The following is a 16184-nucleotide window of genomic DNA, read 5'->3' as shown; positions in this document are numbered from 1 at the left end:
ACCTGGGCCATATTTAAGCTTTGTCTTCATGCTAAGTGAACCAAATTTCTCCTTGTTGTTGTGTATGAATACAAGAGTGGGTTAATCTAAACAGTGACGTTAAATATTGAAATTAGCAGATGTGCTTTTCCAAAAAGGAAGACTATCATGATTATTTTTTAAAGCACAAATGCAACTGTTGGTCCATTACTTTTTTTTTTTTTTTAAACTTTAATTGTTTGTTTTTCTTTCCCATGTTTCCCTCTCCAAGGGAAGGATGGGGTCACCAGTTGCCCTGCTGTCCCTGCTCCTCCTCCTGGGCTTCTTTGATATTGCATTCAGTCTGAACCCAGACGATCCCAATGTGTGCAGCCACTGGGAGAGGTGAGGACGTTCTCATTTGTCTAACACAGTAGATAAAATATTTAGAATGTTGGACTGCCCGACATCGTCTGTCCTGAAACTTTTTTAGTGTTTCTCCTCTCGACCAAAGTTCCAGATCTATTGTCAAAGTCCATACAGCCGTATTGATTGTGCACAGCTCAAGTCGCCAAGCACTGAGAGATGGGAGGAGTTGCAGCTTCAAATGAAATACGGAGGCAGATTGATCAATGTACTCTCATCCCAATCAATCGTGACAGCCATAGAGCCTGAATAATTATTAGCTGTGCTGGGCAGTGTCACTTATGAGAAATAAGCAGGAATAATTTCTGTCCTCGATGCAAAGGGGAGGAAAGAAAGCTGTGAAGATATATTATCTGGATTATTGCCTGACCAAGGTGAGGGTACTTAGGAATGGTGGTTCCACCTTGTTGGCATCTAAATGAATTTCTTAAGTGGGCTGTGTTCTTGGCTTTAAGGTCCTCCAATATCCTCAGAGTCCTCTGGCTATATATATCATAAACATGTACTTTCTTTGCATATCACTGTTAATCTATCATTTTTATTGGAACTATATCTACTTTGTCACCCCCCTCCCCCCCCTTTTTTTTTTCTTCAGGAAAATATTATATTTTCTCAAAGCATTATTCGCTGTCCGTACAACTGCAGCAGTGTTTGGTGAAAATTTCTGGAAGTACAAATTCAGAAATATAAAAAACAAATACATGTGATGGCTGTGAGCCAAATAATATGCATGACTGCACAATAATATTGCAATTATTTGTTGCTACTGGTCAATATTGGCTGTGAACAAATAGATACAGACAGAACGAACAGCAACATTTACTAATGACAGGTGAGGCCAATATAACTGAATTTTCTGAATTTAACTTGATGAAAATGAAAGCGTCATCCAAGCTTGAATAAGTAAGATGACGAGAAAAATATGTTTAAAAAAATAAAGCCTGCTTGCTTAATACACTTTTTAAATGCAAATATTAAACGTATACTTGGGGTGATTCATGATGAAAGCCGATGAAGGGGAATTTTTTGATGATGTTAAGTGGCGGCGAGTGTAGTCAAAGACAAGAGGAAAAGAGATACAAAATATATTTTTGTTTGATCAAAGTACAAAAGTTCAAAACACACACAGCGTTCTCTTTCAAGGCCTTCAAACACACATCAAATTATTGCTTAACCTTTTATACAGTATGTAACTCATTGAATGTGTTCATATATATATATATATATATATATATATATATATATATATATATATATATATATATATATATATATATATATATATATATATATATATATATATATATATATATATATATATATATATATATATCAATCAGACTGTTGGTAAACAATTTTCGCCAAATCTGACTTTTCATAAGGTCTTAAATTGATCAACAGGACATTGAATTTCACAATTTGTACTTACAAACAGCATGTTAATAGGTTAAAATACTAAGTGGATGTTTAAAAAAAAAAAAGCTTTCAGCATCCTGCTGTCTCATCATACAGTAGCCTGTAGCATTCACGTGAAAAAATGTAAATTGACTCAGTTTTTTCAAATTAATGAGATCATTTTCTCATAGCCATGAGAATTTTTTTTTACTGTTTTTATGAATTAATGAGATAATGGTTTCCTGAAAAAATAAAAAATCGGCTCTGTTTTTCTTCTTTAATGGGACAGTGCTGTCTCATTCCAAGCAGAAGCTCCACTAGACCATTGTAGGAAACAGGCATGCCCCGACTCTTAAGTTCAATCCAATCCAGTTTTATTTCTGCTTGGGTTTGAGACTATTGGGAGATACTCTTGTATTCAAGTAGTGTTGATGGTATTGTTGTTACAAACCGCTGCAACAGTGAAGACAGGTACTTCAAAAATATTTATTAGCATCACTGGTATTCACTGCAGTGTCACAAGAAGTGTCACAGCCTTCACTCGTCTTCTGCAGATCATACAATACTGGTTTATTTTTCTTTTTTCTCAGAAAACTATTATCTCATCAATTTAGAAAAACAGCAGATTTTTTTTATTTCTTCAGAAAACTATTTTCTTATTAATTTGGAAAAAAAGAGCTTATTTGTTTTTGAGTTTTTTTTTTGTTTTTTTTGTTTTTTCAGAAAACCATCATCAGATTAATTTAGAAAAAAGGAGTCATTTACTTTTGTATAAGATGACTGCTGTACCTAGACCAGAGGGTGGGTTGCCATCTTTTCCCCCATGGGGTTAGACAGCTTGTGTACAGTCCTTCTTTGTGCCGCTGGTGTCTTTATATGTTTGCCTTTCAGCTACGCCGTGACTGTCCAGGAATCTTATGCTCACCCGTTTGACCAGATCTATTACACCAGATGCACAGACATCCTCAACTGGTTTAAATGCACAAGGCACAGGTGAGTTTGCATGCGTACCTTCAAATCGTCCTCATATTTGCTTAATTTTTTTTTCAGTGGCGCGACCTTTGCCGTCCCCCAAAATCAGAGACAAATCTATAAAGGCCACAGTAAATGTCCTTGTTAAAGAAGTTGATGGAGAAGTGGTCAGAGCCAGGATGCCTCTACCTGTAATCATCTTGTTCTGAAGATGCTGTTATGTTTTAATTACTCGATTAAGGTTTATAGTGAGCATCCAAGTAAATAAGCAAACGGAGACTCATCTCTCAAATCCGGGCTTTTATGTAAGGCGCAGAGCTCCTGGAGCTTTTAATGTTTTTATTTCACTTTATTTCCCAGACCAATATTACCAAAATATCAACTCGTTTATGGCGTCTCTATGTTTTGCTGCCCTTCGGAAAGGGTCACTCTTTACATCACGGAGCTCTCTCTGTGTGTCTGTTTCCCCAGGATCAGTTATAAGACGGCTTACCGGCGGGGAGTCAGGACCATGTATAGGCGCCGCTCGCAGTGTTGCCCTGGTTACTTTGAGAGCGGAGACTTGTGTGTTCGTGAGTATCTTTTTTCTTCTTTTTTTTTTTATACGTCTTTGTCCTCGCTGATGACATTTTAAGTTATGTCTGGGAGACATTTTGAGAAAAAAGAAATATAAAGAACATAAAGATATATAAAGAAAAATGTGAGGATTGATTGTGACTGTGGGTGGCTTGCAGATAATGCCACAACTCCCCACCAGGCTGCCCCTCCCCTACTCCCCTCTTGCCCTCTCCCTGCTTCAGTCTCTCTGATCCTCATGACCACCCTGTTGGCACGCCGACATGCACATTATTTGATTTTGATTTAACAAGGTGGCACGTTTTTTTAACACCACAACCTGCCCTGGACTGTCCTCTTCCAGCAAGAATAGTTTAATTGAAGTTGTATAACAATGAGAAAAATTAACGAGCCGAGGGGGTGCAGGTTACAGAGTGAGGAGGTAGAACACCCGCTATAAAACCACACCAGTGTTCAATAACTTAAAAAGTACAGAAACCCTGAAAATTGGACAGTAGCATTAGGCTGACAACAATCCTTCACTGTCATTTTTATAGTTTCATTAACAGTCATTGATTTCTATTTTTACATGCTAACATCAAACTGAATATTTCTGCATGTTGGTCAAATAAAGACAGACCATATAATGTGTGAGTTATATTTTCTTGATAATCTTGCCGTACCTAATGTTTTATTCTCTTTAGATGGAAGAAAAATTGCAGTTTAATACATCTACCGACATCTTTTGCAACATGAGGGAGTTTTTCTGATACAATGACTGCAGCCTTGTGGGTTTGCTCTTTGACCACCGCTGAGCTTGTCCTTGTCTAGGCTTTACTAGCCTCAGGGTAACAGATCCCCAGGAAGCCAGCCAGCAAAGAGCAAGAGCCGATGTGATTATATGGAGGTCTTGAGGAGTGAGGCGCAGCCTGATCAATAATGAATTCATTAACCATTTAACTGACAATAGGGGGATGTGGTCATTAATAGCCTTTTTAGGGCGCTAACTAGGTGAAACTGCCTCTGGAATCTGTTCTATTTTTATCACATTAATGGCTTTTTTTTTTTTTTTTCATACAACAACATGCTGAGCAGGAAGGCAGCGGGCCTCCCCTTTAACCCGGCCCGTTTCAGGTGAAGTGGAGAGGCCGGCTTGATAGGGGCCGAGAGGGCAGTTTTTGCTTTCTGCTGCCTTTGCAAACTGTTTCCTTTTAATCCCAGCACTCTCACTACCAGGATTAAGAGATTTGTACTCCCTGAGCTGTTTTGCATGCAGTGACAAAAGGGGGCATTATAGAGTAAATCGACCCAAAATTAACTCAAGTCGTCTATTTCAGGACATTTCGTTGTTTACTGAATGTAAAATATGCCTCCCTTGTGTATTGTTAGTTTAGTGTAGCATTCTCCATGAAGTCTGTTTCATTAACAGTCAGAAATGTTTTCCTTTTAATCCTTCCTGCTTCCTTTTGCAGTATCTTTTTTTTCTTCTTCGTCAAATGGCACAACATCAGCACTCACATTAGCTCCAATAAAAGGCGGCTAAAAGAATCTGAGGAAGCAGAAACCTTGGATGAACTGAAATTATCACACAAACACGAACAGTGAGAAAATGCTGCTGACACAAAATCAGTCACAATATCCTAAATGCTGTTTTTTTTTGGGGGGGGGGGTTCTCCTTCTGTTTTGTTTATTCTGTCGTTTGGAGATTCTGTTTAATTTTCTCAAGACGCTCCATGATAAGTTGAACTTTGGTCCGCTTCTTCTTAATTAGTGCTTGAAGTTTCCAACTCGAGGTCTTTATTATTTCTGTGACCTTTGATCTGTCGTAAGTCATTACCTTAATATGTGGCCTATGTTGAGGATGTGAGAAACTCATTTCCCTCCTAATAAGCATGATTATTACAGTTGTGCATGAGGAAGTGAGAGGAACTCGCTAATGACAACAGCTCATAATATCTTCAGAGGCTGACAGGCTCTGTAGGGCTATGAGTCCCTACTTTTTTGCAGAGCATTTAGACCCGATGACTCCTGCCTGACTTTCGGCCGTCCAGTGCTGCAGACTAATTTTAAAATGACTTTGGTTGCAGAATTAGTCTGGTTTTGATAAGTTTCTCGTTTGTGTTTTGATGATCGGGAAGATGATGAGATTTTTTCTTCAGACAGAGATCCTCTGCCTTTGATTTCTTTTTCATTTGGGCTTTGTTGAGGGATTTCTTACATGCTTCAAAGGCACATTTTTAAAATAAATCATCTCTCTGTGAGATGGAGGCATGAAGGAGAAGCTTTGCAGGAAGTTATTTGATATGTTCTATAGGCACCTTTCTTAGACTGATTGAACTACGAGTGACATCTCAATGTTTTACACATTTGTCAATGAAAACCAAAAACAAGCAGGTCCCTGTATGCAGCAGTGCTCTCCAAAAACAGAGCGAGACTACAGAGATCTATTTTATCAGACATTTTGAAAGATTGTGGCTTGACTGAGAAAAAATATTAAATTTATTAACACTGTGCGACAATCACCAATTAACTCCATTGTTCCCTGTTCTGATAACACCTCTGCATAATGAGATAGATTAGCCTTTTATCTAGATGAAAGACTCAATTTTCCAACAGATTCCTTAGACATGAGTTAGGCAGAGTGATTCATGAATTTCAATTAAAATGAAAGACCTACCTCCTACTTTATTATGCCATCCCTTCAGTACACCGGTTCAGATCTCAGGAGAAGGGTGCGCTTTATCCTTTCTCCCATATTCAAAACTTAATTTCCATATTTCTTTTTTTCTTTTTTTTTTTTGGAAAGGATGTGACACATTTGCATTTCCCTGTTCTTGCTGATCAGAATTTGCTGATTGAAACTAAACGAAATCAACTCATCGTGGTGACATTGAATTCGTCTCCTCTTCTCTTTGAATACTCTGCATACTGTGGACTCATTGATTACAGGTAGTCGATCTCGCTGCCTCCGTCAGCACAAATGTTCGAGCTCTTCCCCCTGTTTCTCCTCAGCTACTGTAATTAGACTGTTCTCTGCCAGAGTACTGATGCTCAGAAATCTGCCCCGAATTATCTTTCAATCTCTGGTTTACCATTTTTGCCTCGGGAGCATTTCTGCGATTAGCACCGGCTTGTGGGTGTTTGGGATTCACTCCTGTTTCTCCCCTCCTGCTGCATCCCTCCCATTGGTGGTGGATCCTAATCGAAGCCTGATTGAGTGATAATCTATAGTAGCTCTGTTCGCGCCTGCAGCCAGCTCCTGCTGACCTCCCTGCCTGCAGGATGGGTGCCATATTGTTGCGCACAGAACTGCAATATCACCTCAGGTGTTCTGTTGTGTAAAAAAAAAAAAAAAAAAAGAAAATCCTCATAATTGCTGGCGTCCTGCCCTTGTTCAGTTTTTAGCCAAGTGTCAAAACAAAAGTAGAGAACAAAAAGAAGCAGAACTTGGTTGAAGTGTTGGATGAGGTCTGATCAGTTAAGGGGACGGATTGTCTGCTCGGCTGCCCTTGGACTGTGTATCATCTCTCCACAGGCCATGTTAGTGAACTGCTGATTCCCATCAGGCGGGGGCTTCTCTCTTGTTGTATTGGCCCGACTGTCTCCTTCCTCAGATAAGAACCTGCCTGTCTTAACCCTGCTGGTCAGATGACCTTGGCGGGAATATATTTATTCATACCAAGTTCTTTGTTTTGTGATCCTTTTCCTTTTTGGTTCAAAACAGTATTGCAAACAAAAAACTCCATGTAGGTCACTTTATCATCCGGCGAAAAGAAAAAAAAAACTTCCAACTCTTGTGAACATGCTCCCAGGAATACTAATGCCGGGCCAATCAATTGGGTGCTGTGTTACTCGATATGAATGATCAAGAAAACTGCACACTTAGTAAACACTGCAGTGCCTGGAACTGCGACGTTAAAGCATCACTATATGACAAAGCGTTGGCTGATCAAATTAGAGACGATTTACAACTTGTCCCTTCATGGCTCAGCCTGCTGGTAACAACTCATTGTGGAAAGTGATGCTATGTTATAAACCACGATGTTGACCAAGGACCCGGTCTCCTAAGAAATCATTTAGCTCGGTGTCAAGTAGTGGAGATGGATGTTGAATATGAGTGCCATAGCTAAGATTTAGTCGCTTGATGATATTAGGCAGATATTGAGTGTTCAATTTTATGGCCCATTTTCTTTCAGCTGTTATCTTGGTGGTTTTCATTATGCTGTTTATTGGTGGTTTAATGATGTTTTACACTCTGCTTGTGTGTGTGCGTGTGTGTGTGTGTGTATGTGTGTTAATGCAATTATAAATTGCCCTGATGAGGCTCTGTCTGTGTGTGTGTCGCAGCTCTGTGTACAGAGGAGTGCGTCCACGGTCGCTGCGTGTCTCCTGATACATGCCAGTGCGAGCCTGGATGGGGAGGCCTGGACTGCTCCAGTGGTGAGTGTGCACTTTACTTCTAAACTTACAATTAGAAACATTTATTCCTAAATGGCTTTCACAGCCAGTTAGTCCATAAGACTTTGCTGTGAATCTTTTTTTTTGCCTGAACATCCGTCTATCTCAAAGCTGCTTAGCTTTGTATCCTCTCTTCTTAGCAAACACAGCCAATGGAACAGGTAAGTCCCAATGAATTCATTTTCATTTGCTGGAAGTGGAAGTGATTTGCTTGATGAATATAGCGGATGGATGGATGGTTGCAACCCCCTGTGTCTACTAAACTCTCTGTTATGGACTTAATCATGATTAGACGTGTGCCTTTGACTTGTTCAGTGAAGTGATGAATCGGTGCCAAGCTGAAACAAACCATTGCTCTGGCCTTTCTGTTTACTGGGGTTACCTCAGCTCCCAGAACTGGATTGGAGGGTGGAGCTAGGCATATTCATCCTGCAATCAGCTAAATGCTGGAGCATCGCTGAGGCCAGACAGGAAAGAATCTATTTACTCTTTTGTGAAATTTATGCCTAGAGAGAATTGTGCAGGACTAAAAACACTACCCATGACCCAGTGGTCATTTCCTACGTCAACACTTCTGACCCCTAATTCTTAATTTTTGCTGTTTACCCCCGGTGGCATTTAACTGTTGTTGCATATTTAGAAATGAGTAATGGCCGATAAAATCATATCAGTAGTGTTACTGTATAGATCTATGATTTTCATTAGCAAGAGAGCCATTCCCTGATTAGTAACTGAGTGTAAATCAGCTGCTGGTGCTGCAGCTCCAGCCTGGTGGAGGTGGAGTCATGGGGATAAATGACAAGCCTGAGCTGTTTGCTGCTGCTCACGCCTACTGAGTGGTGCAGGTTCCAACAGGGGAGGAAGTAAGGTCCAGGCCCTCGGGGACTCTTGTCCCACTCATGGTTAGGAGTGCAGTCTTGTGTACCTTTCAGCCTGCAGGTGCTCTGCTAATCTACCTTGTTGAAACAGACTTGATGATTGAGACACAGGCATTATTCATAACTTTAGATTTCCATACCAGGCATGATTCCAGGCCTTTTCATTTACGAGCTTTCATCTGTAGAAATGAGAAATGCGTGCCAATTTTTAAATTAAATCTGCCCTCTTTTTCCCTTCGTATAAATGGTTGAGCATGTTTTTTTTTTGTTTTTTTTGGTCTTCCACTGTAAATTTTACTTTCCACCAGCACAGATAGTCACTATGTTTCAGTGAAAGTCTTTCTGTGAGTGGAGGCAGGCATCATATTGTATATTTTATGGGCTGAAAGACACACGTTAACACCTAATCAGTTTCAACACAATCGATGCCCCAGTTTATTTGCTCTTTATTTCCCCACTATTGTGTATGAGTTGAGGTATTTGTGTTCACATGAAAGCCAACCCCCTGGTGCAGGAGCTGCTGAGAGGGCAGAATGAGCTGGTCACATGACAAAGGATGTGTGAATGTGATAAAAAAAAAAAAAAAGAAGTGTGTCGCCGAGGCTTGGAGATGAGGAGCTGCCGTGGGATGCTGTGCGGCCTAAAGCTGAAGTGACAGTCTTTGAGCCTGTGATCTGGAGCTGGATCAAAGGCTTGGACCTCGTTTCTGGAGCAGCACCCACCAGGAAGCAGTTTTGTATGTGGGTCAGGTGGTGAAAATAAAGAGTTGAACTGCTTGTAGCCAGAGAAGAGAAGGCAGTAAGGTGGGAGAGATTCGGTGAATTGTACTTGGAGTGGTGGTGAAGGGCTGAAGCGTGATATCGGCAATTTTTCTTCTCCTGCTGGTGTCCACCCGCTGTAGCCAGAAAACATTTCATCCTATTCCTCGGCCTGAAGCCATAGTCCCACTGAGACCAGACCTGCCCCGTGACCTGCTTGGCGTCCTAGGGTGTCTCATACTCATCTCAAGGACACACGGTTAGATGTGTAGTGGACCACACATAAAAGCAGTGAAACTGGATGTTTGCCGTTGACTGTGTTTTGCAGACGCTGCCTCGTTTCCACATCATGCACATGTGGATTCAGAGTAGAAATTGTGTTTTTCCCACAAGTGTGATGAAAGATTAATTGCTGCTTTTGGTTGCTGTGATTGCTTTGATGTTTGTGTATTGTGCTTGTTGAATGCGGTTTTGAACATGTTTGAATTGATTGAATGTTATTTTTTTCTTCACTCTAACATTTTAGGGCATTAAAATGGTGCCCTGCACCTGTTAATTTTTGTTTTGGTGTTTTTTATTTTCTTTTTTCTTTTTTTGTAGCTTTGCCTTCCTGTAGTGTTATATTGAAATGCACTTTGTTTGTCCTCTCCTCCACAGTGTATACTTTATGTTGGTAGGTTTTGTTTTGGAAAACAACAATGTTCTCAAAAGGATTCCCACCATGTAAATAAAAAAAAAACTGGTGAAAAAATATTAGGATCAATAAAACAGGGACAGCAGCAATTTTTGCAAAAGCAATTCAGATAGATGGAGCTCTTCCTGTGGGACTGAGCAGTATGTCTTTAGTCATTTCTGTCTGCTCATGTATAGTGCTTGGCTTTGCGAATCTACTATATTATTGGCTGTAGTTTTCAACCGAAAGAGTATATATTGCTCCCAAAAACACACGGGCTGAGATAAAAATCAAATCGTTGTTGAATATTATGAGTTTATTGAGTCAAAACTATATAAAGCTGTTTTTTTCTTTTTCCTGGAGTGTTATGAGTTTCTTGGGTTGAGAAATTGACTGGCTCCTTCTGAAGAAACAAATGACCCAGTGATTTTTTTTTCTTCATCGCCATTCACTCCGCCACACATATGATTTAATGTTCGGTGATGAGTCTGTTTCACAGGGTCACTATATGCTTGAATAATAACAGCTTTCAGGTAAAGAGAATGATAAAGATAGATGTTGTATGTACAAGGTGTATTTAGCTATGACTGCCATCACTTGTAAAATATTAGGTGCAATGAAGCACTATCATTGATTTCATGTGCTTCAGTTGGATAATGATACGTTCTAAGCACTGAAGGACAAGAAGCGTACATAAATATGGAGCTTTTACTGTTTCTTCTGTCTTCAGTTTTCTCTTTCCTGTTCATGGTGGAAAACGTTTGCCTACTTGTGCAGAGATTCTACAAAATCAATGCTACTCAGATAAGTATCAGGAAAGTCTGCGGAGTAGTTTAGCTTTGTTAACCACAAAGCATCCTTTGTGTTCTAAGAAGAAATCTATCACACTTAATAGCCAAATCTAATGTGGTTGGTCAGCCATGGTCCACGAGGTAACATATTCCTCCCCGATGTATTCAGATGGTAAAGTAGCCTTTGCTCTGGCTGTAGTACACATGATTAATTGATGAATGTGTCCCATGAATGCTTTTTTTCATGGGATACTGCACCAGAAAAGATGCTACACATTGCTTACTTTATGTTAATTACACGCTTAAAAAAAAAGTGAGGGTATTTATTTTAAGGTTATAAATCAGTGCTTTATTTCATTAGATCTAACACTGTGATATGTGTTCACAGTGCTGAGGGTCAACCAGAAATGGCAGATAATTATACTTCAGTTGCTTTAGCTCATTTCTTTGTGGATGCCGCTGCACCAGCCAGTCCGGCTGCAGTATGAAAGAGTAACCCAACTAGAACTGTGCTGCTGAACTTCAGTTTGGCTTAAAGAAACACTGGTGAGGACTCCCTCTGGCCGGTGTCGACAGTATTTACACATTATTCTCAGAAGATCTTCAGAGCCAGATGGTTCTCTTCCAATCCCACAGCAGTAGGACACAGACACGCGTCGCTGTCAAAGACCAAAAGGCTGCAGTACATCGAATATGACAGAGGCACACACTGCTTTACTCTCATTGCCACATCACTCCAAATGTCACTTTATTTTGCTTTCAAAACTTCTCTTTTCATTATTCCTGCACATGGGGACTATAAAAAAAAATGTGTCTGTGCACACATGTGCACAAGGTTCCACACAGGATAAAAGCAACGCATCACTTTTGTTTGAGAAGATGGCATCAACATCAACAACAACAAAACAAAAAGGAAACATAAGGCGACATCCCCACATCAAGTTTTAAATTCTACTGAATTCCTCATTTCACAAGCATGTAAAAACATTTTTGGAGGATTTAAATATTCCAACTGTATCATTCTGAAGGGAGTTGCTTGCTGCTTGTTACGGTCGATGCCAACTGCCTCGTTCGTGTTGATAGATCAAAGCTCCCAGGCAACGGTATTTCTCGAGGGGACAGAAGATGGACCGATCTATAGTGCCTCGTGCCTCTGTGCATGTTTCAGTGTGTCTGCGTATCAATGAAGTTTAGCCCCACTGCACTGACAGACCTTTGTTTTGGCATATAGCACTGTTCACCAGGAGCGTTTATGGACTGTCAAAACCGCGTTACTGACGACAGCATGCACCGAACAAGTACCTATAGCATCGCTTCTCCCCAAGTTTTGTCTTAGTCCGCAACTCACTCTAACTTTTACAGTTACAAGCTGTCGATATCTGTGAATATCACCACTATGCAGTTATTTCACAGCTTCTTTGTTTGTATCGAACACAAACGTGTTGCTGGTTTCAAGCTATTCCTTTCACTGAATGAATGACAGCTCGAACCAAGAAAAGGAGGCATGTGTTAAACAAAAATACTGAAAACGATAGCTAGTTATTAAATGTGGATGCAGGCTGTGCATGATTTAAAATATTTAAGAAGTCGGTTTTGTAAAAGATTTATCAGGGAGGACATCTATGTGACACATTGTTAGATGTTAAGGATACACACAGTGTGATTTGGTGAGTAATAATGAATTATTTCTGCTTGCTGGCAGAAAACTCCACATGGTAGCTTTAAATACAAATGCTTTTTTTTGGAAGTCATGTCGCAGCCTATGGTGCTGCAGTGTTGCTTTGGAAGGGACCTCACTATCACAATTATTATCATCACCATGGTTTGTACCGTGACTTAGCTAAGACAACATATGCCTTTCCCTTTTACAACGGACTCATAATTGCCTGTGTTTTATGACAGTTTTGCAATTTATGAAAATACTTGGTAGCCTCGTCATTTCACAATTAAATTAACAACAATAGATTGATAACAATCACTAAAATAAATATTAAAGTGTAGTCTGCCTTACCCTGATAGTGTACCTAAATTTCGAAAATCTTAAAAATCGTCACGCTATTATTAGTGTAAATGACAGTTTGTACATTTTGCCTTAAGAAAGTAAAAGTATTGGTACTTTTTGCAAAAAACACAAGGTCCTGGCTGCAGGTCTGTGCCTGTGTGGAGTTTGCATATTCCCTCTGTTCATTCATGGATTTTCTCTGGAAACTTTATCTGTAGAGTGCAAATCATTTACGGTATATGAGGTTAATTGGTGACCCTAAATTGCCTGTGTGAAAGTGGTGTGAGTGTGGAGTTGCCTTTTAAGACTCAGAAAAAAGCAAACAAACAAAACAATTATGTTATTTATCCCCAGGGTGGAAATTAAGTGTGCAAGAGTAGCTCAATAAAAAGAGTAAGAAAAGAAATGAGAATATGGACAGATTATGTACAGTAGCAGGCCTGCTGCCAGACACAGTGTGAGTAGTTTCTGTGGCGGTAGTTAAGGTACATATAAAAGAGCGGTATATTAAAGCCGCAGTTAACGCGGCAGAAAGAACAGCAGAATATGCAGAGTCGTAAGATAGCAAATCTGCAAATGTGTAAAGCAAAGGTAAGTGTCTAAGCAAAAATTCACAGTCTAAGTAAAGTAAATGTGAGGACATGTGATATTGCACATGAGACTTTCTCTCTATTTGCCTTGTGATGAACTGGTGGCCTGACCTGGGTGGACCAATCCCATTGTTTTTGCTGGGATTGCCTCCTGCACTTTTGAACCCTGGCTGGTATTCAAGATAGGTTGGAATTTCTTCAAGAAGTTATAAATAAATAGCTGGTGTCTTTCAAATTAAAACATTGATTGTGACAAAAAATAAAAAAGTTATGAAGTCTTACAATTTGAGTCACGCGCTGTTTGAGCGAGTGCCCTATAAAGGGTTAAAAACAGGAAGAGTCCCATTTTGTAAACAGAATACATTAAACTTTGTGGATATGGCTGCACCGGCTCTGCCTGCCCTGTATGTGGCTCGGACAGCCTGCCTCTCAGACCTTTCCCTGCGTGTCTCCTATAGTGACTCATGTGACTTATGTATGGCATAAATCACTGTGCTGAGACTTCAGCTGACGGATATTGAGTCCATCAAATGAATTGTGGCACACTCACTGTAGCTGACAGCATTCTTTACTGCTGACTACAAACACACACACACACACACTGGCAAAACACACACGCAAATAAACATGCACACATGCGCACGCTTATAAGAAAGTAAATCATTTTGTAAAACCTCAAGCTGCAAACACAATTCTTTCCAATACTGTTATTGTATACACATATAGTATTTGTATTAGTATTAGAATTAGCATTGGTATTAGTATATACACACACACACTCATGTGCAGCTCCCCCTCCCCCGTGGTGTGTGATGGCTGGATTTCCTGCATGTTGTATTCTTAACCATCACTATAATGTGCTGTGATATCCACCGGCCTTTTGTGCAAAGGATGTATTCAAATGCAAATGAATCTCACACACACACACACACACGCACACACACACACACACACACACACACACACACACACACACACACACACACACACACACACACACACACACACACACACACACACACACACACAATAGGTTTTTATTGTACATATAAGCCTCATTGGCCAAGTATGCAGATTGACTTTGCCTTGCTCTGAAGTTTTTTTTGTACTATCCCATTAAGCAGGATTTATATTCTCCGAGAGTTCACTGGTCCATTACCTTTGGGAGAATGCCGAAAGTGTGTGTGCGTGTGTGTGTGCGTGTGCGTGCGTGCGTGCGTGCGTGCGTGCACATGATTCATTTGCATAGAACCTGTGTACAAAAAGCCAGTGGGTATCATGGCACATGGTGGCGATGGTTGAGGATGATACAACATGCATCACCACCGTGATGCTCGTCATTAGTCAGTGAGCGAGAGAGAGAGAGAGAGAGAGAGTTAAGAGCTCATAGAGCGCACTACGCAGCTCTGAGAGGCTGCGTAGATGGCTTGATTTAATAAGGACATCAAAAAGCCTTATCTCCTGTCCTTAAGAGAAGGTCAGTGTGTCTAAAATAGCCGAAATGCTATGATAACAGTTTAGAGAGATAACATATCCCCCGAATACTAATGTAGAACAAAGCTGTTTTAGGCTCATTTCACACTACATAAGTCACACTTGATTTTGTGGTCCATTGTCATGTTTATGAAGTTTGTTTCCAAAGATTCAGGAGATTTTTTTTATTTTTTTATTATTATTAATCGTTGCTTTTAATGACCTTTTTACAGTTCAGTGTGTGGTAGACATAATTTCACACACCTGTTATTGCTCCAAAGGGTGTCACAGTGATGTGTGCTTAAGGCTCCCCAGCACAGACAAATCATCTCCTCTTCAGTCTTCATCATTTTCCTTCTCTGTCCAGTTTAGTGCCCTGAAGGGAAACAATTACTCACTACTGTGCAATAAAAAAAGGAAAGATCAAAAAAGTCACTGTTTTCTTGAATATTAGTATTTTTTCCCCACCTCATTGCATTGCTACTTATTCTTCTGGATTTCCCCAGTGCGCCCTTCCTTGAATGTGAGCATTCAGGCCCCATAAAAAAGTCAGTACTTTCAACTCCCTTAGTTGGTTTGAATATTTATCTGTTGTGGTAAGTACAACCACAATGTGATTACTTTTATTGTTTTGTTGAGTGATTAAAAAAATTTTTTTTTTTTAATGACAGAATGTCCTAAAAACTACCCAGCAAAGCCGATATTATAGAAACACATAGGGTAATGAGTACAATGAGATATTTCTGCTTTAATCATTTCATAACCCTCAGACTGAAGTTCTGACACTGGGATGAGGAATCACGGACTTTGTTATGTCGTATTCTTTCAGTACCCTCCTCCATTATTTCCCTGGACCTTCGACGTGATCTCTGTGATGTTGGTCAGAATACCAGCTGGAGGCAGCTCTGTTGTCAGGGATCACCACAGTCCATTGGGTGCTGTGTTGCAGTGTCCTTGGTTTGCTTTGGGAAAGGGAGCATATTAGCAGTCTTTCTCAGATCCTCCGGTGCACCTGCAATCTCCTGATGTTTAACCCTGGACTTCATTGGAGTGTTGCAGTGATTACAGGCCGTCCTGAGGGACATCGATTGTCCTGCTCCTCCTAGGCAAGCCCCACACAATGCTGACGAATGAACTCGTGGCCCTGCCAAGTCCAATTAACTGTCAGTGCCGCATCGACGAGCTCCTCCGTTTGTTGAGAGTGAAGAAAAACAAACTTTTAATCAAATTTGCCTCCAGGCCCCAGGGTATTTGG

The 16184-nt window shown here is 40.2% G+C and overlaps 1 protein-coding gene across 1 annotated transcript in view; it reads left to right on the top strand.

Moving 5' to 3' along the window:
* Positions 1-256: 256 nt before the first annotated feature.
* megf11 (multiple EGF-like-domains 11) overlaps positions 257-16184 on the top strand; it is a gene marked incomplete at both ends in the record, with an annotated part of 60607 nt that continues 44679 nt past the window's right edge. The window contains 5 exons of the mRNA XM_080504561.1: positions 257-363; positions 2671-2772; positions 3223-3323; positions 7654-7746; positions 7905-7925. Of these exons, the coding sequence (XP_080360687.1) occupies positions 257-363; positions 2671-2772; positions 3223-3323; positions 7654-7746; positions 7905-7925 (424 nt within the window). The remainder of the gene's footprint in view (positions 364-2670; positions 2773-3222; positions 3324-7653; positions 7747-7904; positions 7926-16184) is intronic.

The sequence above is a fragment of the Blennius ocellaris genome (assembly GCF_963422515.1).
Source record: "Blennius ocellaris genome assembly, chromosome: 11".
Taxonomy (NCBI): Eukaryota; Metazoa; Chordata; class Actinopteri; order Blenniiformes; family Blenniidae; genus Blennius; species Blennius ocellaris.
This window is presented reverse-complemented; position numbering and strand designations above follow the sequence as displayed.